This window comes from Perca fluviatilis, chromosome 15 (assembly GCF_010015445.1).
Source record: "Perca fluviatilis chromosome 15, GENO_Pfluv_1.0, whole genome shotgun sequence".
NCBI lineage: Eukaryota > Metazoa > Chordata > Actinopteri > Perciformes > Percidae > Perca > Perca fluviatilis.
The window spans coordinates 1,518,469-1,544,831 of record NC_053126.1 but is presented as its reverse complement, the minus strand read 5'-3'; the positions used below and the strand labels follow the sequence as shown (position 1 = coordinate 1,544,831).

At 42.3% G+C, this 26,363-nt stretch overlaps 1 protein-coding gene across 1 annotated transcript; it reads left to right on the top strand.

Annotated features, from left to right (window-relative positions):
• The first annotated feature begins 1,421 nt into the window (after positions 1 to 1,421).
• On the top strand, positions 1,422 to 24,446 carry LOC120573930 (calpain-15-like). The gene is made up of 13 exons (XM_039823845.1): positions 1,422 to 1,539; positions 3,278 to 3,468; positions 10,236 to 11,301; positions 11,983 to 12,191; positions 12,826 to 13,009; positions 14,263 to 14,486; positions 14,568 to 14,693; positions 16,355 to 16,507; positions 17,621 to 17,782; positions 18,435 to 18,655; positions 19,801 to 19,946; positions 22,115 to 22,293; positions 22,651 to 24,446. Exons 2-13 carry the CDS (start codon positions 3,305 to 3,307, stop codon positions 22,826 to 22,828), a joined length of 3,012 nt encoding a protein of 1,003 aa, XP_039679779.1. The 5' UTR covers positions 1,422 to 1,539; positions 3,278 to 3,304; the 3' UTR covers positions 22,829 to 24,446.
• Positions 24,447 to 26,363: the final 1,917 nt, after the last annotated feature.

The following is a 26,363-nucleotide window of genomic DNA, read 5'->3' as shown; positions in this document are numbered from 1 at the left end:
ACATTGTTCACGGTGGCGAGCTGAAGGAGAGCTGCACCAAGCTAGCCACAGTTAGCCACACTGGCTGGACAGGAAACAGGGAAGTTACCTTCAAAATAAAAGAGCAACATGAAGGGTGAGTAAGGTTTATAAATACTTGCCATGGACAGGGCCGTCCAAACCCAGTTTACTATGCAAGAGTTTGGTACAGATACATTTCCATGACATGAATTCAAGTAGAATTAAAATAATAAGTTTGGACTAAATTAGCAAAGAAACAAATTAACCTCATTGATGGTTCTGCTGATCGTTGGTTTCTTATCGTGGTAGAAAATTACAATAAAACATGTTAAACACTACAACATAACCCCAATTTACTATGCATTAACTAGTTGTTTGAGTGTTGTTAAAATTAAAAGAGTAGATGTTTTATTCTATGTATATTAAAAATGACTGAAATAGGACTTCACCCGACGTGAAGACACAGAAATAGCTTCTTCCCAAGTGTAGGACCAACAGACTCAAGAACTCCTTTGTCCCTCATGCCATCATACTCTACAACTCCTCACTCGGGGGGAGGAGGAAATAGGGTAAAGAGGACAGAACAGGATACTGTGCAATAAATTATTAATAATCTACTCACATACATACCTGGACACTCTAAATGCTCTTAACTGCTAATTTATGATAAATGTCATTTATTTATTAACTGTATAATAACAAAATACCATACACAGTCCTATATATCTATCTTTATTTATCTGTAGTTTATTGTTGTTTACTGTTTGTTTATTTTTTGTAAAAATATTTAGCTAAACGTTTATTGTTATTCTTATACTGTATTTTTTTCTATCTTTTTTTCTATTTAAAGAGTGTTTTGTAAGATGCTAAAATCTGCTGCTGGAAATCTAATTTCCTTGTGGGAGTCATCCCAAAAGGATCAATAAAGAGAAGTCTAAGTCTTATTTCACCAAATCCACTCGTCTGTGTAAAGATACTTGTCAATAAAAACAAATCTGATTCATATTTAATGTATGTAATGTGTTATGGGGTGTAGTCTTGCCAAAATAAGACTGCACCCCCCTAACTCAGGATTGTAAAGTCTAACAATGACCCAATTAGTTTTACTTACATGTCATGACCTCTACTATAAGTCCTGAAAAGATTGTCCTCGTCAACCTTTGCAATCCTGAGTTTTTTACATTACAGACGTTAAATGTATATCTGGATTATTTTTATTGACAAGTATGTTTGCACAGACGAGTGGATTTGGTGGAAAGAAATGTATTTCTCCGGCTCTGTGTACCTGCTGGCTGTGTACGTTAGGTTGTAGTACTAAAACATGTTGCAACCTGTGTTGGTAAATAGTAGTTTTATTTTGAAATTTTTGACAGGAAGTGTGTTTTATTCCCAGCGGCTTGACAGTGATAGCGATAGTGAGAGGAGAGCAGTGGTGACTCTGCACATCGGGGCTTAAATGAAAGAGGATGCATGGAGATCTCAGACAGCTGGCAGGATTATTCATCCCTTTCTTCCACAGAGTGTCCTGTCTGCAGTCAGGTGAGTCCAAATGTCCCCTGTCCTGCTGCTGTTTGTTTAAATGTCCTCATGCCCCTCTGCAGTTTATCATTCAGCCAGCAGCTGTACTGCAGGTGCAGCTTACCTAAAGTCTAACTTCACTATCAGCAGGAAGCATCTGCATTGAGGTACAGAGAAAGGAATTCCCTCTGGCTGTGTGCATTCTTCAAACCACACACGGAGTATTCATTCGCTTTTAATCCCTGGAATTAGTTTAATGTGTTGATGGTAATGTTTTATTTTGTCATTCAAAGACAGATAAAAGACAAACCAGACACAGGAGGAGACATGCTTTGAGATTTAATTTTATATTAATACAAGAAGTTATCTTTGATAGAGCTGGAGAACATTGTTTCTAGATGTGTGTCTGTCTGTCTGTCTGTCTGTCTTTCTGTCTGTCTCACACACACATCTGAAGCTGGAGCTCCTGAGGGGTCACACAGAATTTTAGTCCTTGTTCAAGGACCAAACTGTGGAGGAGCTGAAGCAGAACATGACATCTGTCTGTTCAACAGTCTGAGCAATGTCCCGCACTAATGCAGCTCTGAATATCGAGTTTCATCACAATACGATATTTGCTGATATCACAAAGTCTGCCATGATATGATTTTATTCAGGGCCCTGCGATCAATTTGAGATGATTATATATATATATATATATATATATATATATATATATATATATATATATATATATATGTGTATATATGTATGTATGTATTTGTGTGTGTATGTATATATGTGTGTATGTATGTATGTATGTGTGTGTGTGTGTGTGTGTGTGTGTGTGTGTATATATATATGTATGTGTGTGTGTGTGTGTGTGTGTGTGTGTGTGTGTGTGTGTGTGTGTGTGTGTGTGTGTGTTATATGTGTGTATGTACAGTACAGGCCAAAAGTTTGGACACACCTTCTCATTCATGCGCTTTTTTATTTTCATGACTATTTACATTGATTTTTGAAGATAAAACTAAGATTAATGAACACATATAGAATTATGTACTTCACACAAAAGTGTGAAATAACTGAAAACATGTCTTATATTTTAGATTCCTCAAAGTAGCCACCCTTTGTTTTTATTAATAAGGGAAAAATTCCACTAATGAACCCTGACAAACCACACCTGTGAAGTGAAAACCATTTCAGGTGACTACCTCATGAAGCTCATTGAGAGAACACCAAGGGTTTGCAGCGCTATCAAAAAAGCAAAGGGTGACTACTTTGAAGAATCTAAAATATAATACGTTTTCAGTTATTTCACACTTTTTTGTTAAGTACATAATTCCATATGTGTTCATTCATAGTTTTGATGCCTTCAGTGAGAATCTACAATGTAAATAGTCATGAAAATAAAGAAACATTAAATGAGAAGGTGTGTCCAAACTTTTGGCCTGTACTGTATATATATATATATATATATATGTGTGTGTGTGTGTGTGTGTGTGTGTGTGTGTGTGTGTGTGTGTGTGTGTGTGTGTGTGTGTGTGTGTGTGTGTGTCAATGAGACTGTCCTCCCCCCGAAAAAACGCCCACATAAGTAGTTTGTTCAAGAAGCAATTATGACTCATATTAACATGTAGATATTTAAGTTGATGGTTTATCTGAAAAACACTATAGTATAGTTTAAGAAGTTGAAATCAAAGAATATTTGGGATTTTTGTAGAAACAAGTGAATCCTTTATCATAATGCCGACTCTCCATCTGCCTCCTGCTCCTTCAGGGCGCTTCCTCCTGAACCAGCAGCATCATGGGAGGTTCCACCTCCTCCCTCGTTGACGAGGCCGAGGGTGATGATGCCCCCCCCAGGGGTGCAGCTCTGCCCCCATCCCCCATCATGGGATGTCTGAGGAGCAGCCAAAGCACCTCCCTCCCTCGGCAGACCCACAGACCCAGCAGGCACAGAGAGCGCAGGTATGACACAAACAAGCTGTCATCCCCAAAAAACATATTTATTTTTTAAACCTTTATTAACACCTCTAGTGGCCGTAGTAGTTCTGACCTATATTTAGGTTAGTAGTGGTGAAGCCTTCTAGTGGTCGTAGTAGTTCTGACCTATATTTAGGTCTGTAGTGGTGGAGCCCTCTAGTGGTCGTAGTATTTCTGACGGAAAGCAGGAAGTAAGGTGAGGAAGTATTACAGTGCCAAAAGTCCAGGTAAAGTGGCAGGTTGAGGGGGGGTGTCAGACAAACACAGGTCTGTCTCACAGGAGACTGGGGGTCATGTCCCGTTAGAAGAGAAAAGTAAACGGAGAGTTATTTTAACTTAAGGGGACAATCGGAGCTACAACACATTCTGGGTCACCGTGGTAACCTTTAGGAAGTGATGTCACGTCTGATTTAAACCCAAACCTCCATCTTTTTATCAACTGAACTCAGTAGTTTTGGTGTCTAAACCTAACCAAACTGGGACCGTTTCACAACGTTAACCACGTATGGGAATCGAATCCAGATCTCAAAATGTATTATTATAATAATAATAATTATTATTATTATGACTTATTATCTTGGAATAATTAAAACTGTATTTATAATATCAAATCATAACAAGAGTTATCTCAGGACACTTTACAGATAGAGTAGGTCTAGACCACACTCATAATTTACAAAGACCCAAAAATTCCATTAATTCCCCCAAGTGCATGCATTCAGTCTTCAGTGGTGAGGAAAACCTCCCTCTCAGGACGAAACCTGGGACAGACCCAGGCTCTTGGTAGGAGGTGTCTGAAGGGACAGACCCAGGCTCTTGGTAGGCGGTGTCTGACGGGACAGACCCAGGCTCTTGGTAGGCGGTGTCTGACGGGACAGACCCAGGCTCTTGGTAGGCGGGATCTATCGCTGCCAGATTGGACACAGACACTGATACGGATCTAGAGATATAGAGAAATATGATTCATAATAAATATAGCAGTTGGTACGACGAACAGTGGTAGTTATGGTAACAATAAAGATAGTGGAACTATGACTAGAAATAAAGTTGTAGCAGTTCAGGGCGTAGCGGAATAACAACAACAATAATAATAACTTATTTATATAGCGCCTTTTTACAGAATGACTGTGGCTAAGGTAAAGGAGGTTGTAGGCTGTGGTGAACAGGTGGTGTTTCAGGAGTTGTTTTTTTTTTTAAATGTCCAGGGATGTCGTATAGTGGATATCTGCAGGGAGGGTGTTCCAGAGGGATGGGGCTGCAACACTAAAGACTTTGTCTCCAAAGGAACAGAGTCTGGTGTGGGGAACGGAGAGCAGGCCAGCATGTGAGGACTGCAGGTTTCAGGGTGGGGTGTATGGATGGAGGAGGTCTGAGAGTTACTGGAGGGCCAGCGTTGGAGTGATTTGTAGGTGAGAAGGAGGATTTTATATGTGATGTTGGACTTAATTGGGAGCCAGTGAAGGTGGATTTTTTCATTTTTTATTTTTTAAACAGGAAAAGATTAAAGACAATCGGGCCTGACTCAGTATAAAACTGATTTTCAGCAGGTTCCTGCTCTGCAGAACATAAACACCACATACACAACAAAAACTCCTAGACAAAACGGTAACAAACACACGGACCAGGAGAATGAGTAACAGGGCAAAGCCATTAAGCTGACTCAATTGTCACAGGTATACCTCTCCATTAGATAGCGAGCAAATGTTAATTTAAATAGTCTTATTGTTGTTAAAGTTCTAATGTGCTGTGGAATGGCATTCCAGGCTTTAGTGAGCACATAGAAAAAAGATCTCTGTCCATAACAGTTTCTAAAAGCCGGTAAAGGCAAAAGTCTATTTGTAGCAGATCTCGTAATGCGCTCGGACCTTAAACTGGGTTTTGGAACCAACGTAGACGGAGCATCTGCAGTGTGACCATTTAAAATTTGATAATACAATTTTATCCCATGGCTTAATTTATAATTCTGAAATGACAAGGCATTACACAGAGATAGTGCAGTACAGTGGTGAGTCCATCCAGGAAGCCTGACATGGAGCTTATAGGCTTTGTTATAGAGTCTTATTACTGGTTCAAGAATTTCATTTGTTGTGATTGACCAAACAGGTAAACAATACGACAAAGTGGACATAATGATGGCATGAAGATAAGTCTTTGAGACAGAGAGCAGCAAATATGGTCTAATTTTACTATAAACAAATAACTTTTGGTTTAACTTTCTGGTTAGGGTTTGGACATGCTCATAATAAGTGAGATGTGAGTCGAGAGAGACTCCAAGATACTTATAAGTGGATACAACTGAAAGTTTTTGATTAGAAAACGTAATGGGATTGGATGTGGATAAATGTCTCCTAGATGAGTAGAAGTACATACATTCTGTTTTCTTGAGATTAAGTGTTAGATGATTATCTTGCAGCCAGTTATGTAAATGTTGGAGATCTGTGTTAAGTTTGTGATTAATTATATCAATATTTGAGCCAGACAGAAAAATAACAGTGTCATCAGCATATAGCAGAGAGCTAAAAAAATTGAACACATGAGGAAGATCATTAATATACATAAGGAAAAGTAAAGGACCTAAAATACTGCCCTGTGGAACTCCCATAGAACACACTTGTGGTTGCGATGTTACTAAGCCAATTCTTACAGTCTGAGATCTATCAGTTAAATATGATAGAAACATATCTATTGTAGATGAGGACAAATGGTAGGTAAGAAGTTTATTTAACAAAATTTGATGATTAACTGTATCAAAAGCTTTTCGAAAATCTATGTATACAGCTCCGGTAATCTGGCCTTTATTTAAAGACGCACGTATCTGCTCAGTAAAAAGCAGCAGAGCCGACATAGTTGACCACATAGGTTGAAAGCCATGCTGGTGATCACTGAGCAGATTATTGTCTTCAAGGTAATTGACCAGTTGATTATATAATGCTTTTTCAAGTAACTTTGAGATAGTTGGGAGAATTGCAATTGGTCGGTAGTTGGAAACATTGGTTGGATCATCAGACTTAAAAATCAGGGTGATCTGGGCCATTTTCCACATGCCAGGAATGAGGATGAGGGTTGTGGTGATGTGCTACCAGGTCTTGGTGTGGTGTGGGTGAGAACCCTGGCGGCAGAGTTTTGGACATACTGGAGCCTGTCTAGGGGTCAGAGAATGATAATTTTGTATCTTGAAAAAAGTGACTTTCATTTTAAATGGACCTTAAAAACATATTGAAATAAAAGAAAAAGAAAACAAATCCGGCCCAAATCAGATAACGTGCGCACGTAAATCGTGCGTAAAAAAATAGTGGGTTTAAAAAGAATTTGCATTAATTTTGACCACCCTGGTAATATATAAAGATGGTCCTGTTTATTCGTTAACTCTGCGTGTAAAAATTATGATTTATTTAAGTCATCACAACACACATTGCACCTTAACTGTGATTGCTGAATGAAGCGCATGTTTAATTTATATTCTACACTCGTGTGGGCGTCCTGGACTCCAGAATGAGGTCATGAATCTTTCAGGTGTTGTTCGATACAAAATAAACCTCAGCCTTCCCAAATTTGGTTCAAATCTCCAGTTATTAATCGTTGCTGTGTCACCGTCTCAGGCTCGGTGTATATTCTGTTTAGTGTAAGTCTCCTCCGCTGCCACACTGTCCCAGTGTCCATCAGACTCAGTCCTAGCAGGAGTCAAGTTCCTCTCTGACAGGAAATGTAATGCGACCGGGGGAATCCCTGATGACTGGACTGTAGATGAGAGTCTGGAGAAGCTTTCCAGAGGGAGCTCCTCATATTTCGTTTGATGCATAAAGATCAGAATGGACCAAAATAATTGATTTTGAAGTCTCATTTCAAGTCAGACCTCAATTGCTTTGAACTTCTCTAAATATCAGGTGTATTTGTGGAGATTATTTTTTGATTTTAAACGCATCTACTTGTTTTCTGAAGCTGGAATATATAAGAAAAAACATATTGTATTAATCAATAAAACTAACAAAGCTGCATGTTATAAAACCTAATTTACATGATATATGATGATTATTTATTCAGCACCTTTCAAAAATATGGAAAAAAAGATCCTGTTAGTTATTATGAGAACGTTGGAATTAGGATTTGTTTTTGACTAATAGTTAAGTTCACAGGATGTTGACTGAATCCCAGACTGGTTTATGTGAAAGTTTAGTCAGGATACTCGTTCGAAACCATTAAACAGTTTTTCAAATGCTATAAATTTGAATAAAACACCCAAAATTCTATGAAAGTAATCTTTATATGTGAAGAACATTGTATACGTTCCATACAATGTACATCCATGCATCCATGTTCATTTTGGGGCAGTTTGGTTGAAAGAAATCCATATTTCTGATAAAAAACTTTGAAAGGGTTAATAAGCAGAATAATATATTCCAGAAAATATGTAAATACATTTGTGTGCCTTTAGACTGAAATAATAAAGTCTGTATCTGGAAATTAACTTGAATATATACAATCACATATAATAAATAAAAGGTAAAAATAAGTGTCTGCAGCAAAATTAGCAAAGTATTTCTTAATCTTTCCTTTAAACCTCTTTTAGCTACAGATTAAACAGATACAGATTTTAACTTTAAAACTTGCAGAGACGTTTGGAGATGCCCATCAGTTAATGTGTATATGTGTTGTTAAAGAGTATTTTGTAAGAAGTAGTTGTAGGAGTTTGTAAAAACCAACAAAGTATCTCTGCTTCATTCACAGTTTTTAGAAGAACCAGCATCACAGGAACACGTGCGTCTTAGCAACAGTTTGGTCTGCAGTAACTCGTCCAGGTCGCTCTGCCCCTGGAAGTTTCCGGCTTTCTGCCAAAGCTACTTAAAAAATGTGGGCCAGCCTCCACACAGACGTCCCACAGGCAGCTCCTCCGGTCTGAATCTCTCCCTGGGTGCGGATAATCTGCGTCTGGGCACAACGAGGAACATTACTCTTAGATGTGTTTTTGTACCAAATTCAGTGTTTTACAAAGAACTGAAGAGTCTGTAAACTGAGCTTGGTGGCAGCGAAACTGCTGGGAGAAATCATGAATATTTTATAATCTATCCATCTGTGAGAAACAGTTTACAGCAGCTTCTTGGTATAATTTCCAAATCCATGAATTTTAATTTCTCCTCCGAGCAAGTCACGGTATAGAAAAATGTTAATGCATCCGTTTATATTTGGAATTTCCCCCTCGTCTTCTTCAGCTTTCTCTTCCTTCTATCCTCCTGAGAGTTTACAGCTACATGAAACCAGTTGAGCTGAAGACAGTTCTCATATTTTTCACATTCTACTTGTTATCAGTAGATATTAGTGGAGGTTATTATATGAGTCAGCAGGGAACTGCCCAAAACCTTGAGTAATTCTCTTGACACATCGATAGCATCTTCTAAAAAACTATTTCAGGATGACAAAACATAAAAAAACAGTATTTTATGTATCAATTAAAGCAAAATACTTCATGTTTATTGATTATGAGAGGGATGGGGGTTGATTAATACAGTGGCCCTGAAGGACAAAACCCATAATTTCAGAATACTTTATTTATCCGGCAACCTTTCAAAAGTATGGAAGCCATTTTCCACCAGTGTGGAAAAAAAGATATGTAAGTCATTATGAGTTCTTTTCTTGAAATAATGAGTTAGTATCTTAAAATAATGAGTTAGTTTCTTGAAATATTGAGTTTGTACCCCAAACACAAAAGAACTCAACAACATTTCACAAAACACAACAGCAAAAGTAAAAAAAAAAAAAAACGACATTTGGTGAGACTCAAACCGGAAAAGGTCCTTGATTCCTCCTCGCATATTATGGCGCTTTAGCATTACATGGTACCGGCTCGCCTTGCCTCAACTCTACTCGCCTTTTTTGGTTTTCCGTTACGAAAAAAAGTCCCTGGTACCTGCTAACAGGTACTTTTTTTAGTACCACCTGAGTCAAGGTTCCAAGCGAGCTGAGGCGATATTAAAAGGTGACGTAAAAACTGCAGACTACAGATTGGTTGGAAAGAATCATCTCTGATCACTGCGTTATCATTGCTAGCGACAGGGGGGGTGTCCTGAACCAACACAGAGCTTTCTCCGTAGCATACAAGTGGCCTGATGTTTATACTTCTTACACCGCTGGTGTGTGCAACAAGCCGGCGTGCGTGCGTGGGTGTGTATGTGTGGGTGTGTGTGTGTGGGGGTGGGGGGAGGGGCTGATAGAGCGAGGGATCAGTGAGAGAGTCACAGCGATTAGCTCCGGAGCGAGTAGTGACTCTAGAGTCGTAGTAAGAGAAACAAAGTGTCTCCTCTGTTCTTTCTGACCACGGTGGGAAATCTGGACCAGTAAAAGTTAACACTCTCCTTGATTTCATGTTGTTTATGGAGAAGGAGAACCAGGAAAAGAGTCGGGGAAAGTAAAATGCCACCAAATCACGCCCGCGGCAGTCGCTATGACGACCAGCCATGTTGAGGCGGTACTAAAATCTGCAATGGAAAGCGGACGCACAGTGTGTCGAGTTGAGGCGAGTAGAGTCGAGGGGAGTCGAGCAGGTACCATGAAATGGAAAAACGCCATTAGATATGAAATATGGAATGAAAGTCTGAATATATGGAATGAAACCCAAACATATGAAATAAAAATCTTAATATATTGAATTAAGTCTGAAAATATGGAATGAAAGTCATATAATAGAAAAGAGAGAATATCATAATATCACACAGGATGTATGAATCCTGTGATTCTGAAGTTTTGTGTTTTGTCTGCAGTTTCTCCTCCGGCTCGATGCCGATGCAGCGGAGCCAGTGGGCTTGTGTCTGTTGCACTTTCCTCAATGCAGCAGGCGCCCCCCGCTGCTCCATCTGTGAAGCCCCTCGGCGGAGACCCGACAGCCACGCACAGTGGATGTGTCAGGGGACCAGCAAGGAGGAAGTTCGCTGGTCCTGCCCGCGCTGCACGCTGGCCAACCCCCCCGACAGCCTGGCCTGCTCTCTGTGCGGCCACGCTGGCACTCTGGAGCGCCTCCGGGGGTCATCTGAGGTCCAGCCTCGGCCTCAGCGCTCCAGCAGTTGCTCCGGTCCCCTGAGGCCATCATCCGCTGAAAAACAGCCGGAGGATGTCGTTATAAACAGCCTGGTTTGGGAGTGTTTGAGGTGCACTCTGCAAAACACCCCTACCTCCATGTCCTGCTCTGCGTGTGGCGGACCACGCAAACTGTCTCTCCCCCAAATCCCCACCGACGCTTTGCTCATGCCTGAAGATCAAACGGGAGTACAGCATCCAGAGCCGGCGGCCGGAGCGCTGTCCCTTTCCATTTCAACCAGAGGAGACTGTTTACCCGTAGAAGCTTCGTATTCAAACACAAGCGTAGCGTCTTCAGGTCATAATAACCCTCTCCCCTGCAGCCGCAGAGAGGTGCCACCTCCAGAAGGTTGCCTCAGTCAAACTCAAAATTTAAGTCTGTCTCCGTCCACGCTCGCTGTCTCGCATCTCTCTGCCCAGCCGGAGCTGCTGGCCGGCCGACGGCTCAGCATCCTGAAGGAGGAAATGTCCCCACTGTCCCCTGCACCGGATGCCTCCGCATCGTTCCCGCCGTGTGTCATCCCCGTCAACAGGCCGGTGGAGGAGGAGTGGTCGTGTCCGGCGTGCACTCTCATTAACGAGGTGAAAGCCAAACACTGCGTGGCGTGCCACACTCCTCAGCGACACGCGGCGCAGCTGAAAGCCACGTTGTGCTCCAGGAGGAAGGAGAGCATGCTTGTGGAGGTGCTGCGACAGAGCGATGAAGGAGAGGCCAAAAAGCTGTGGGAGAACATCGTCAGCTTCTGCAGAGAGGTTTGTACACGACTCCAAGCTGTCCAAGGTTAACCTTTACGTTCACAGTGTTCAGCTTTTTGTTCCTTCACTGGGATGTTTGAGCTTCAATGACTGCATTTACATGCACATAGTATTCCAGTTTTTGCCCTTATTCTGAAAAAGACAATATTCTGACTAAGCTGTTTCTATGTTTCTAACTGCAAATGAAATGATTACTTCTACCTTTTTTTTCAGTAGCGTTCTCTAGCCGTACAGTATCATACTGTAGCCTACCGAGTTGTCACATATTCACATGTTTACAGCCGGGGAATCCTCAACTCCTGAACCGTCGTGTCCCATTGTTTGTTGCCAGCATGGGCAACAACAATATTTTACAGACAAACAATGTACGAAAAAAGATAACCCGAACATGCCATAAAATCAGAAAATAATGAATAACTTTTCTAATAAAATCATATAAAAGATCTAATCCTAAAAACAATCTAGATGGCACCTGAAGACAACTATACAAATAACCCAAAAGACGCATCTTAAACAATAAGAATAATGAGAAAAACACATCGAGTCTAAAGTGTACTAAACATTTCCAGCCACATGCAAAAAAAGTGACTTTCATGAATCTGAATATTAAATATAAGGTCTGTTCTGCAACACACTTGAGGTTCAACTGTTTCTGTGATTTGATTTGCTCGGTCCCAGAACACCGTGACGTTTGTGGACGACAGCTTCCCTCCTGGTCCGAAGTCCGTGGGCTTCCCAGTAGACGACAGCGTCCAACATCGTGTCAGAAAGTGGCTTCGCCCTCGAGAAATCAACAGCTGCAACTTCAGAGACCGCGCGGTGAAGTGGTCTGTTTTCCGCACGCTTCGGCCATCCGACATCCTGCAGGGGCTTCTGGGTAACTGTTGGTAAGTCCACGGTAGTCTTGTAATGCCAAACCTTACTCCATAACTACAGTCTGGCTGCACCACCGATGCATTCTGGTACAGAAGAAAAAACATTCAGGGTTGTTTGCATTTCTTTAAACCAATCCCAATCGTCTTGGGCGCTAGGCTCAGGATTCAGCGACGGTGGCTCTGCTAAATAGTCTCAGGAAGGAACTTGTTTTGGTGGAACATTTTCAACCCGCAAAAGAAAACAAAACAAACATTATTAAACGTTTGGCATTGGCAAAATGGCTCTCCATCTCTTGTCTCCAACGAATGCTTCTGGTGATGCATATATGATGGAGAACTGGCCAGCAGCAATTGTTTTATCCGTGTCTTTATCTTTTCTATAACCAGTGGGCAAACATGCTAGCACATCCCAGTTAGAGAGGAAATGCCGTAAACATATTCTTTGTAAATCTTTACAATCATTCCCTGAAAGAACCAAGCAGGTTGTTGCACAGTCCAAAAGTTGCCATTTTCAGCGTGTAGCTCAAAGTTTGCTGTTGTTTACTGAAGCGAAGGGAGTAGTGTATAGTATAGTAGCCTAAGAGGCTTGCAGCTCCGAATGGTTTCAGGGTTGTGAAACTGTGTCTCTGCATGTTTTGGAGAACAGGTTCCTGAGTGCCTTGGCTGTTCTGGCTGAACGTCCTGAGCTGGTGGAGAAAGTGATGCTGACACGCTCGCTGTGTGCTGAAGGAGCATATCAGGTGCGTCTGTGCAAAGATGGCTCATGGACCACAGTGCTGGTGGACGACATGCTGCCATGTGACGAGAGCGGCCACCTCCTCTTCTCTCAGGTGAAACGTTCAACTCCAAACACTCAACTCTTTGTTTATGTATCAGGCAGAAGTAAATATGTTATGCACAATTGATTTTAGTCCCCCATAGTTCCATAACAAGTTATATTTTAGCTTCTAGTTTCCTCAAAACACCCACAAAAGTACATGGACTTGCTTCAAAATAACAGGCAGAGTGAAATGTAAAAGTGAAGAAGTACAAGGAACTGGCATTTGTAGAAAGTCACTGCTGCAGATGGGCTTTTTTTCACTGGTTGCTATCGTGGTCGACCCTGATAGAACTTTCATAAGATGTCTGTCCCCCTATCTCAGGTTACCTAAATACAGCACAACACATTTCAAAATGAGCCACACATCAACCCAACATTGTTCAACGCTGAGGTATACTTTATGAATGTGATCTTCTTCCTTCTCTCCAGCATGATATTGTGCAAAAGAGAATTTACTTTGGGTCTTAGAGGTCGGAATTGCTGCCAAACGCTACGTTCAAAGTTCAAATTATTTCAACTTTGACCTTGTTCTGCCAGAGAAAGGGACTCGCGTTTGAGACTCTGTCTTGGTGGTGGTGGTGATGGCGCAGTGGTTATGACACATGCTTTTGGTGTGGGAGATCTGGGTTCAATTCCCACTGCGGTACATCAATCAATGTCGCTGAGCAAGACACTTAATCCATAGTTGCTCCAGAGAACAATTGTAAGTCGCGTTGGATAAAAGAATGTCAGCTAAATGACTAAAGCTAAATGAGTCGCACTCACATCGTACACACAGTGAATTTATACTTGACTTGTGACTCGTCCTCAAAAGACTTCAGACTCGACTCAGACTCGAGATGCAGGAATCTTTACTTTGAGGAAACGTCTGCTGTAGGTTACCTGTGTAACTTATAACCAACCTACGTACGGAATACAGAATACATAATAGGAAACATATCTGCTGCGCACGGCCACACATGAAAGAGGACAACAAACATGTCGCCCCCTCTAGCAGCTGCTGTGCTATTTAATAGAAACTTCATAGAACAAGACCCAAACAAACGGTGTGCTGAATGCAAAATATGTGGACTCTAGCTCAGTGACGAGAAGCAATGATGGTGTATTCCTGCACTGCACTTTGTGCTCTACCTCAGATTTTTATCTCTCATGTGCACTGTAGGCACCTTTAATGTGCAGGGTTCGTCTGCTCATTCCAGATGTGATTGTAAGGCTGTGGTACAGGAGATAATGACTCCTTTCTCCCTCCTGTTCCCTCTCCAGGCCCAGCGGAAGCAGCTCTGGGTGGCTCTGATTGAAAAAGCTCTGGCCAAGCTGCACGGCTCCTACTTTGCGTTGCAGGCAGGTCGCGCCATCGAGGGTCTGTCCACGCTGACCGGGGCCCCCTGCGAGTCACTTGTCCTCCAGGTCAGCGCCACAAACCCCAAAGAGGAACCCATCGACACAGACCTCATCTGGGCCAAAATGCTGAGCTCCAAAGAAGCAGGGTGAGTGTCAGGGAACGTCTCTGAAAACACTGAAGTAGGCTAGTTCTTAGTTTTTAAAGTCTTTTTCTTTTGTGCTGCTAGTTTCCTGATGGGGGCGTCGTGTGGAGGAGGGAACATGAAGGTGGATGACTCTGAGTACGAGTCCCTGGGTTTACGTCCACGACATGCTTACTCTGTCCTCGATGTGAGGGACGTAGACAGTCACAGGTGAGGATTTAAGATGTAGACAGTCACAGGTGAGGAGTTAAGACGTAGACGGTCACAGGTGAGGAGTTAAAACGTAGACCGTCACAGGTGAGGAGTTAAGTCTGTTTTGTTTCACAGGAGAAGTACAGGGGTCCATTTCAGAAAGCAGGTTTAGTGAACTCTGAGTTAGTTAACCCTGAGACGAGGAAACTCTGAGTTAGTTAACCGTGAGATGAGGAAACTGAGTTAGTTAACCCTAAGATGAGGGAAACTCTGAGTTAGTTTACCGTGAGATGAGGAAACTCTGAGTTAGTTAACCGTGAGATGAGGAAACTGAGTTAGTTAACCCTAAGATGAGGGAAACTCTGAGTTAGTTAACGGTGAGATGAGGAAACTGAGTTAGTTAACCCTGAGATGAGGGAAACTCTGAGTTAGTTTACCGTGAGATGAGGAAACTCTGAGTTAGTTAACCGTGAGATGAGGAAACTCTGAGTTAGTTAACCGTGAGATGAGGAAACTCTGAGTTAGTTAACCATGAGATGAGGGAACTCTGAGTTTTCTGTTTCAGAGAAACAGAAGAGAGTCAGTTACTATGGTAACTTCACCTCGTAGTCAGTTACTATGGTAACTTAACTTCGTAGTTACTATGGTAACTTAACCTCGTAGTCAGTTACTATGGTAACTTAACCTCAGAGTCAGTTACTATGGTATCTTAACCTCAGAGTCAGTTAATGAATAACAAAAAACAGTGTTGGTTTATTAACTAGATGGGTAACGTTAGACTATAAAACATTTTATTTCTCATGACATTTCCTTTAGTCAAGGATCCCGTTGATGAAGAAGCTGTATGACTTCTCAGAGGTTAAACATACGTCTATCTGAGAGATGATAAAATATATATACAGTATATAACTACCTATTTGCGCAGTATCGTTTTTCTTCCCAGTCGATCAGTTATGTAGCCTACATAACCTTATCCGTCCTCATATCGCTACCGTCACCCATCGTAGACATGCTCTACACCCCAGCACATTCTTTGTGTCACATTACGTTTTTTTGCAAACTTCAGTTTTCTTTACAACATTGGTTTAACATTGGTGGAGCATATTAGTAAAGCCACTGTAACAAAGCGCTGTCAGAAGAGTGTGACTCACTCTGAAACGTGTTTTTAAACGTTGTTGTAATGTTCCCAGGACACAAACCAGGGTCATTAAAAGGGACATTAAAAAGATGTTCCAAAGGATTGCAGGTGAATGATGTAAACCCTTTGAAATAAAAGATTATGAATAATAATTCTGTTAATGATGTTGCTGCAGCCTCAGAATGGGATTAGTAGAACTAGTACTTTTATAAATTATAGGTTCAATACCTTTTCACCAGTAATATTATACTTATGATTAAATATTGTATTAATACACAATATTGGAACTTACGCATTTACTCTAGCAGCAATTTTCTCCCACGCAAATTCTCTCTTTTTTGCAGCAGCCGCTGTGTTGCTTTTTTTAACGAAATACTGTAAATGACTCGCCCCACTAAATCTGAAAATATTTCTCCCAGAGTTGAACCCTTTTGCATTCTGTAAACGCATAACTTTACATTCGTACACCTGTTTTGTTTCATGCTATATTTTGAGATGTATTTGTTCTAATGCAGCATCTGACATCTGCTTCCTGTTTCAGGTTACTGCAGCTGAGAAACCCATGGGGCCGCTTCTCCTGGACTGGCAGCTGGGCGGACGACTGGCCAAACTGGCCTCCACACCTGAAGAGGGAGCTGTGCGCCCAGCGAGCCGAGGACGGCCTGTTCTGGATGGACTTCTGGGATTTTATCAGGTAGATACGTTAAATGTTTTTTTGTTTTTTTTTACTGAAACTGTGGTGCGTTGAACACCCTGCTGTGCCTTTTTATTACATTTACATACACGTTGTTGTTGATTGGGTAACTTCTCTGACACACCCACCAAACGAGAGAAAACATAACTCAAAGTTTGTTCCAAACCGTTCCAAGGAAACATGTCGTTCAACCCAGAAACCGTAACGTACATTAGCTTCTCTGTATTACCAGTCAGTCTGAAAAATGACATTTTAGTGTCAGAATGTTCTGGAGATATGTGGCTTGTGAGAAATGGCTCCAGTATTTACTTTGGTGACTACGGGGAGAAAGAATCTCTCATAATCTGTGTTCACATTCACTTCTCCCATTGGAATCAAACACTCGGACCTGCCGCTAGTCTCCTAAAGAGGCGTGGCCAAGCCCACGTGACACAGATACAGGAAACTACTCCAAGTTGGGGTGTCTCGTTCCAAACCGTCTCTGACTGTAGCAAAACAGTCCACACAGACTAAGTCAGAAAAGAAAAGCGATATTAATTGGAGACACTACACACAAAAACATCATTTGCAATTTTAGGTTTTGGGCTATTTTGCTTCCATAATAAATCTTCTTTCTGACTAGTGGGGAAAAAAACATCCAAAATACACATTTAGATGTTGATTTTTCTGCATTTTGTCTATTTGTGTATGTAGATTTCTCCTAAATTCACCAAAGGCTAGCATTAGATAATGCCTCATTTGCATGTTTAAAAATAAAAGTTTAAAAAAAGTATTTGTCTTAATGTCTGTTATCAACTGCGGAAGTCAGAAATCTCCACTTCACTAACATACACCAAACTTTCCTTTCATTCCTCTCTACATTCTGAAGCTTTTCACTCAGGGCTTTGTTCAGATATCATTCACAGCCTGATTTATACAGCATTTTCTACATAAAAACATGGAGGAAATGGATTGTTTATGGCTGTTGACAGTATTTTCTGATTAAGGGAGTGATAAAAAGTAATAATCCTAAATCACCTCTGTAAAAACCTTTGACACGTCAACAAAATGAATGTTTATCAGATGTGTTAATGCGGTCACACATGTCTCTGAGTGTGTGTTTGACCCTGCCAGGTACTTTGACTCAGTGGATATCTGTAAGATTAACTCCGACTGGCACGAGGTGCGAGCGCCGGGCATGTTCCCCCGAGGAGCCAACGTCCCGGTGACGCTGGTGTCTATCACAGTGCTGGAGAGGACGGCCATGGAGCTGGCTCTATTCCAGCAGGGCAGCAGGTAGGACAACGCTACACCTGCCGCGCAATGCCTCATACCTGTAGCTACACGCAGGGGGCTCGAGTCACACGACCTGACTCAAGTCGCAAATTTGAGGACTTGAGACTTGCTTTACTTCATTGATAAACAAATAACTTTTACTTGGTATTCAAAACTTGACTTTGACTTGAGATAGATGACTTGAAAGAACTTTACGAAGTAATATTTGTTTATTTCAAGATATTAAGAAGTTATGTTTTGTGTCTGAAGTTGTTTTTCTAAAAGAAAGTTCAAATAGTTCTTAAAATGATGTCTCCTCTTTCTCCCTTGTTGAGAAATCCAGAATCTAAAGTCCTCAATAGCTGCAAACGTTCTCCATCTTAAGACTAAAGTAATATTATTTGGAACGCAGCATTTATAGCTTCCTTTCTCTCCTCGTCTTGGCACATTGTCTTCTTCTTTGGAGTCATATTTGATTCATAATTAAAACTTTGGCAAACAAAGAAACCATTTGTTGTGTCACCTTTAAACAGAGTATGAGTCAGAGAGTCCTCGTAATGTGAGACATGGTGCAAACAGTTAAGGTAATAAAAGAAGTAGATACAGATGGCTGCAGACTGATCTGTGTCTAAACTCATCTTGTCTCCGTTTCCTGTGTCTGCTGTGTCTTCAGGCGATGGGACACGGCAGAGAGCCACCTGCTGGATTTGTGCGTGTTGTTGTTTCGGGTGTCCTATGACAGATCGGGGGCGCCGACGCTCGGCCGCGTGCTGGCTCACAGCCGCCGCTCGGTGAGGAGGTTTGTGGGCTGCGACGTGATGCTGGAGCCGGGAGAATACGCTGTGCTCTGCTGCGCCTTCAACCACTGGCACAGCGTTGGCACGGAGGCAACCAGTAAGAGCTCCAACATCACGCCGTTTCTCATTAAAAGTGTTTATGCCGGGGCAACCTCTAGCTCACACAGTATGAGCGTGCGCCCTATGTAGGCTGAGTCCTTTGCAGTGGTCCGGGTTCGAGTCCGACCTGCGGCCCTTTGCTGAGTGTCATCCTTCATCTCTCTCCCCCCTTTCCTGTCTATCCACTGTCACTATCAAATAAAGGGAGAAAAAAAAAAAAAAGTAATCTTAAAAGTGTTTATCTGCATGTTTTCCGGTTGTCTGTCCGTACGCTTGTCCCAATAATAGACTTAGAGATAAAGACAAGAAAAAGAGAGTTGTCTCTTTTAGCCATACTTTCCTCTCCTGAAGATCTGAGGAAGAAAAATAGCTTTTACCTAAAACAGCATCTATTGTAATATATTAACCATATATTTTATTAGTTTATTCTTTGATTTGTCTCTTGTTTAACCCTTTCTTATTCTCATCTCAGCACATTGTGTTGCCATTTATATGAAATGTGCTGTATATAAAGTTAATTTTTCCTCTTTTTTTTATTTTTAAATTACTTTTGAATGTTTCTCAAGAAGCAAACATACGACCCATAATGTGATAGGACTTGCCCATAAAACATAACAAAGGCACTGCACATATATATTAAGAGACACAATCTGGTGAAATTAAATGATAGTTTTTGTATGCGTGGATCCAATTCATTCCCAATGTCCCCAAATAAGAAACCTGTCCATAAACCTCATTTGAAGGAAAAAATACCTAATTTTTTACTTAAAAAAAGCAGAAATTAGAGAATTTGATGGATAATCAGAGACTTCAAAAAGTCAGATGAGGGTTAAGCTTCTTACCACAGGGAAAATATGATATAAGGGATGAAAAGTTTTAGTTGTTTGCATCCGACAGAGGGTGCAAAAGAAAGTGTATAAACACCTTTTAAATGTATATTTGGAGCGAACAGCTTTCAAGAAAGTAGCAGCTTCAAATAGTGAGTTTGAACTATTCTGAGCCATACGTATTGCTTGTCTTATTCTCACGTTTGTGAGCAGGAGTAAAGAAGTTTAATAAACAGACTGAGAGCTGATATGTATTTGCAGCATATTGTTTAAATGTTTTAATAAGCCACTGATGCACAGTGTTGTGTGTTTTCAGCGAGCTGCAGTGGATCAGAGGAGCCCGGTTACATGCTGGCAGTCTACAGCTCCAGACTGGTGATGGTGGAGACGGTCACAGCCTCCAACACCACCATCGCCGACGCTGTCATCCAGCTGACGGAAACCAAAGGAGACAGACACGAGGTAATGCTGCAGTCACTCGTTCAGCTCGTAACATCAGCGTGATGATGCTTTATTGGTCAATAGTTTTCACTCCAAACTCGTCAAATACTGACTCTTGGTTTATTGGCTCTTAAGCCGCCTACACATGATAAGTTATTTGAGCACCACTCTGCGCGCCACTAGGTAGGGCGCAGAGCAAAGCATGGAGAGCAAAGCGCAGCGCAGGTAAACGTCATCAAGGGTGGCAAGGAAGCTATTTCCGTTGCTAGGTAACGACATACTGTTATCTCATTGGTTGCACTTTCCAAAGGTCAGCGGCAACTAGGTCAAAGTTGAAATAATTTAAACTTTGAGCGCAGCGCAAAGTGGCAAATCCAAGCAGTGTGCGACGACAGGGCTAGCACAGCGCATACAGTAGTTGGGCACCACCGCCTTTCCCCGTAGTAAATCAATGGAACGGCTGGTGCAAAGTGTCAGATGCACAGACACACAAGCCACCCTGTAGCGTCTGTATGGGATGCAGCTGGCAGAACAGCAGCTCAACCGTGGCGCTGTAAAGCCTGGTTCACACGGGACGATTTTAAAATTGGCGGTCGATTTTCCAATCCTGAGAGACCCCACACACGGCGATAAAAAATCCCAACCAACAGTTTTGGTGGTACAGTGTGTGGTGCGCAGCACACGGAAAAATCACCACATCACACACGAACCGATTTGACTGCCGAGCATTCCCAGGTCAGACGGGAAATCTCGCAAAATCCCTCGAGATCAAACGCGACTTCAGAGTAAACAATCATGGCGGATGCAGTGGCGATAGTTTGTAGTTTGTTTTTAACCCAAAAAAAACGTTATCAAAAGAAAAGGCGATGGTCAAAGAAGTGGAGACAACGCGAGCATGGACTATACTCAGCTACATCATGATATGGAGGTGAGTTCTTATTTTTTCTCATAGAAATGTCGTTACGTACTACACAGATTAATTACCGTTGAAATACACGTTCGTATATTCGTTTCCATGTACTCTGGTGGACTGCAGTTGTGGATGTAGTTATGCCCATCGACTTTATTGTATGCCACAGTCCACAGGCTGCGTGCTTGTTTGTTCCCGGGGGACACCACACACAAGGAGAAATCGGGCCAAAAAAATCCAACATGTTGGATATCCCCGATTTGAGATCGGAGTGGTCCCGACGTCCTTCCAAGCAGACGAGAGCAGTCTTAACACACCACACACGGCAGAAATATCTGATCAGATTATTTTATCATAATCGGAGCATCCTTAAGATTGTCGGGAGGGGTGAATCGGGGCTAAAATCGGCCTAATTATCCTGCCGTCTGAACCAGGCTTAAGATGACGTAGTATGAAGAGCGACAACGGTAGACTAGGTAGAGACTGGAAATTACTTTCACCCAGGAGGCTGGGGTCCGTGCCCTGTTCTTGTCCCACGTGTCATGTAAACGTACGTTTTGTAACCCCACCCCCGATCTAAGTGGTTTTACCCTGCACGTTTAAAAATGACGCCAAAGGGGTATGCAGAGCATCAGATATCGCCACACATGGAATTACATTGGAGTTCATTGAAAGCCTTCTGTGTCTGACTGAGACACTAAAAGAGACTTTTGTGCATTTGTAACTAACCCAAAATCTATATCTATCATCCATCCATCTATTTCTCTATCTCTCTATCTATCAATCCATCTATCTATCTATCTATCTATCCATCAATCCATCTATCTCTCTATCTATCTATCTCTCCAACCATCTATCTACCCATCAATCCATCTATCTCTCTATCTACCCATCTATCTATCCATCTATCTATCCATCATCCATCTATCTCTCCATCTATATCTATCTATCTATCTATCCATCTATCTATCTATCTATCTAAGGGATGTTAATGATTAACTGTTTAAACTGACAGTATCTTGACCGGTTAATTTCAGTTAAACAGTTAAAAACAATATTGTATTTTCAAAAACATGACAAACTGCTAGTTAACTTACCTATCACACACACTACTGTATATCCAAACACTGCACAAATCTAAATTGGCTACAACACATTTTTACTTTGAACTACTTTCTGTTGATAATGATTAATTATTGATACTGTAACAGAGTATTTTCACAGTGTGGATTTAGTACTTTTACTGCAGTAAAGGCTCTGAATCCTTCTCCCACCTCAGGGTCGAGAGGGGATGACCTGTTACTACCTGACGCACGGCTGGGCGGGGCTCATCGTCATGGTGGAGAACAGACACCCGAGACATCACCTCCATGTGTCATGTGACTGCAGCGACAGCTTCAACGTTGTGTCGACACGCAGCAGCCTGAAAACCATCGACAGCATCCCTCCTCTGCACAGGTTCACTGAGCACACATCACCGGCCAAACAGGCCATTAATCTGTTAGACCCACAGGGAATTACTGATGATAAATAATTAAAAGTTTTAGATATCTACAAAAGAAAAAGAGAGGAAAAAAACAAAGACTAGTTTGTCTGTTTTGTGTTATAATAAAACTGTGGGATTATTAATGTTTTGTCAGACAGAAAAGAGATTTAAGGAAGAGACTGTTGGGGGACCACACAGGTTAGAGGTGCCGTGGTCGAGTAGTAATCCCCTAGGTGGACAAAAAAACTCATATCTGTGAGGTACGATGCAAACCATTTCAGGGCAGAACCTTTAATGCCAACACGAAGGAGGCTTCTTTTCTCTCTTAGACAGGTGCTGGTGGTTTTGTCTCAGCTGGAGGGAAACGCTGGGTTCTCCATCACACACCGGCTGGCTCATAGAAAGGCTGTCCAGGCTTCTCTGGGGAACTGGAGTCCCTCGAAGGCAACACACAGTCCTGCCCTGAGCCCGGAGACAGCAGGTCTGCATCAGCCACGACCCCTCTGATGGGAACACAAAAACTGGTTCACACACAAAAACATGAGATCTCAAGATGGAGGAAGCTTCTTTAAAGGAACCACCCAAGGGTGTTTTCACACCTATAGTTTGTTTCCTCTGGTCTGAATCAGTTGATGAGTTTGTAAACTTGGAGCAATTCCCCCATAGGTTCAGATTTGTCTCACATGGAGAAACATTCAAGTGAAATAAAATGCATCACTACAAATCACGCAAAAACGTTCACTCCGGATGGTCGGATGTGTCAGGGAGCGGGAGCAAGAAAGAAATGCAGGAAGAAGGTCCTGTGTTCTCCATGGGCAAACCAGCCCATTTCATTTGACTAACCAGACATTGTGTCTGCTCTGCTCACCGAGACTTCGTTCTGCTCTGCTGGTGTCTGTCTCCATCTTTAGCTGCAGCTGCTGTGACCACCGAGATGCGAGTGACTGCGAGCTTGAGTGCAGTCTGTTTCTGTGAGAGAAACATTAAAGCTGCTAGGTTTGCTGCTTTGCCGTGTTGCAGATTGCTAAACACACCTGACTACAGGAGACATCAGCTAAAACTTGCAGAGTATACATAGTTGTGGCGGTTAGAGGTCGGGTCACGTTCTCACCTGCCCAAACGAACTGAACCAAGCGGGGAAACCAACTCTAGTGTGATTCAACTGAACTAAACCAGGCGGGTGGGAAACCTCGCCAACTCTAACCGAGTTGTGCTTGTTTGACTCATTCGACTGTTGATGGAAAACTGGCACGTCTTCCTTTTACATTTTGAACTATCAAAGATAGTAAAGATACATCCTGTACAGCGAGCAGTCAGACGGAGTCGGAGCTCCTCAGAGACAGAAATAATCTCACTGGTTGAATGAAACCTCAATGGGCAGAACAAAACAGCCACAAAGCTTTATATGGCTACGTTAGGGTACACAGTTAGGACAATAGAGAGGTGGAACATCATTGTTCATAGGGACTATTTCTTTGGTTGAAAGTAATAGTCCATTCATTGATTTTTCTGATATCAGTGGTTTGTTCCTCTCCTCTAATACGACCCACAGGAGAGTTTTCCGACCTCATATCTAGACCAGAGAAGGGAACGGTCGCGGTTTTAACGTTGCGTTTCATTTACCTCGGAGCTCGGAAGCCGAAGCTGGGAATGACGTCGCACCCGAGTTGAATGCGTTCCATTTAAAAGTCTGATTTCATTGTTTTTAGCTCTAGGCAGGTTAGCCAGTGTTAGCAATTGGGGTACTCGATGGTTATCTGAGTTCCGAGCTCGGGGGGTGTGTTTCCGACATTGACTTCACAAAATCAGAATTGCGAGTATAAATGGAACGCATTATAAACACCTAGTTAACGTTGTGAAACAGTCCCAGTTTGGTTAGGTTTAGACACCAAAACTACTTAGTTAAGTCGATAAAAAAGATGGAGGTTTGGGTTAAAATCAGACGTGACTTCACTTCCTGAAGGTTACCATGGAGACCCAGAACGTGACGTTTAATTAGAAAAACTCTCTTTGTGAGAAACACTGGAAGCCAGATGGTCAATACCTGTGTGATGCCTCACAGATCCAGAAACATCCCTTAAAGAGACTTAAAGTGCTCATATTATGCTTTTTGGCTTTTCCCCTTAACTTTATGGTGTTATATATCTTTTTTTGTGCATGTTATAGGTTTACAAAGTGAAAAAGCCCAAAGTCCACCCCAAAGGGACTTACCATCTCCAACAGAAAACACTGTTCACAAACGTGGGTCACTTTGTAACACACGTTATAACGCTCGCCTAGCTGCTAGCATGGCACACCCTCATACTCTGCTTTTGACTGGCTAGAAGTCCTTACCTAGGTACTGTCAGGGCACGCCCTCATACTCTGCTTCTGACTGGCTAGAAGTCCTTACCTTGGTACTGTCAGGGCACGCCCTCATACTCTGCTTCTGACTGGTTAGTAGTCCTTACCTAGGTACTGTTAGGCCACGCCCTCATACTCTGCTTCTGACTGGCTAGTAGTCCTTACCTAGGTACTGTCAGGGCACGCCTTCATACTCTGCTTCTGACTGGCTAGTAGTCCTTACCTATTTACTGTCAGAGCATGACCTCATATTCTGCTTCTGACTGGCTAGTAGTCCTTACCTAGTTACTGCGCATGTGCAACTCCCAATAAAAATGGGATGGAAGTGTGATGTCTCACTCTGTAGCTAAAACAGAGAGCTCAACACACCGGGTAAAAAGAGGAGCTGCAGCAATGTGCAGTACAACAAATATATGGTTTTTTGAAACTGAAACCATGTAAACCTATTCTTATATAACCTCTAAATACAATTATGAACCTGAAAATGAGCATAGTATGAGCACTTTAATCAATATTGACACTTAAATAATACTACATACAGTCCATATGTTAATGGACAATAATAATCTGTAGTAAACATCCTGTTGTGTTTGTTTGTAATTTAATAATAATAATAATAAATTGAATTTGTATAGTGCTTTTTCAAGGACTCAAAGTCACTTTACAGTGCAGGGTAGAAAAAAAATAAGATTCAGGCACAGATGAAAAGGGAGGGGGGTGTGGGGCTAGGGATAGGCAGAGGTGAAGAGATGGGTCTTGAAGCGAGACTGGAAGATGGTGAGGGACTCAGAGGTGTGGATCTCTTGGGGAAGGGAGTTCCAGAGCCTGGGAGCTGCCCTGGAGAAGGCTCTGTCCCCAAAACTGCGGAGATTGGACTTTTGGATACAGAGGAGACCAGCTGAGGTGGATCTGAGGGACCGTGAGGGTTGGTACGGGGAGAGGAGGTCAGTGAGGTATGAGGGGGCCAGATGGTGGAGGGCTTTGTAGGTGAGGACCAGGATTTTGTAGGTGATCTGGTGGGAGATGGGAAGCCAGTAGAGTTCTTTTAGGACTGGAGTGATGTGGTGCCAGTATTTGGAGAGTACGGAGCCTTGGGGAACGCCTTGAGGACTGTGGCTGTGGCAGAGGTGTGGTTATGGAGAGAGATGAAGTGAGATCTGTTGGATAGGTAGGAGTGGAGCCAGCTGAGTGCAGTACCTTCGATACCGAGGTCTTTGAGTCTGGTGAGCAGGATGTTATGGCTCACAGTATCGAAGGCTGCACTCAGGTCGAGGAGGATGAGGATGTTGAGGGAACCGGTGTCAGCAGAGGTGAGGAGGTCGTTGAGGACTTTGAGGAGAGCGGTTTCAGTGCTGTGGAGGGGGCAAAAACCAGATTGGAGGGGTTTGAATAGGTTATTGGCATGAAGATGGGTTTGTAGTTGTGAGGCAACTATACGTTCCAGGGTTTTAGACAGAAAGGGGAGGTTGGATATTGGGTGGTAGTTGTTGAGGGAGGAGGGATCCAGACCAGGTTTTTTAAGGATTGGGGTGACAGCGGAGGTTTTGAAGGCAGAGGGAACAGTACCAAGGGACAGTGAGGAGTTGAAGAGGTTAGTGAGGTAGGGGCGTAGGACCAGGAGGCAGGACTTCAGGAGTGGAGTAGGGAGGGGGTCAAGGGAGCAGGAAGTGGGTTTGGAAGAGCTGATGAGTTTAGAGAT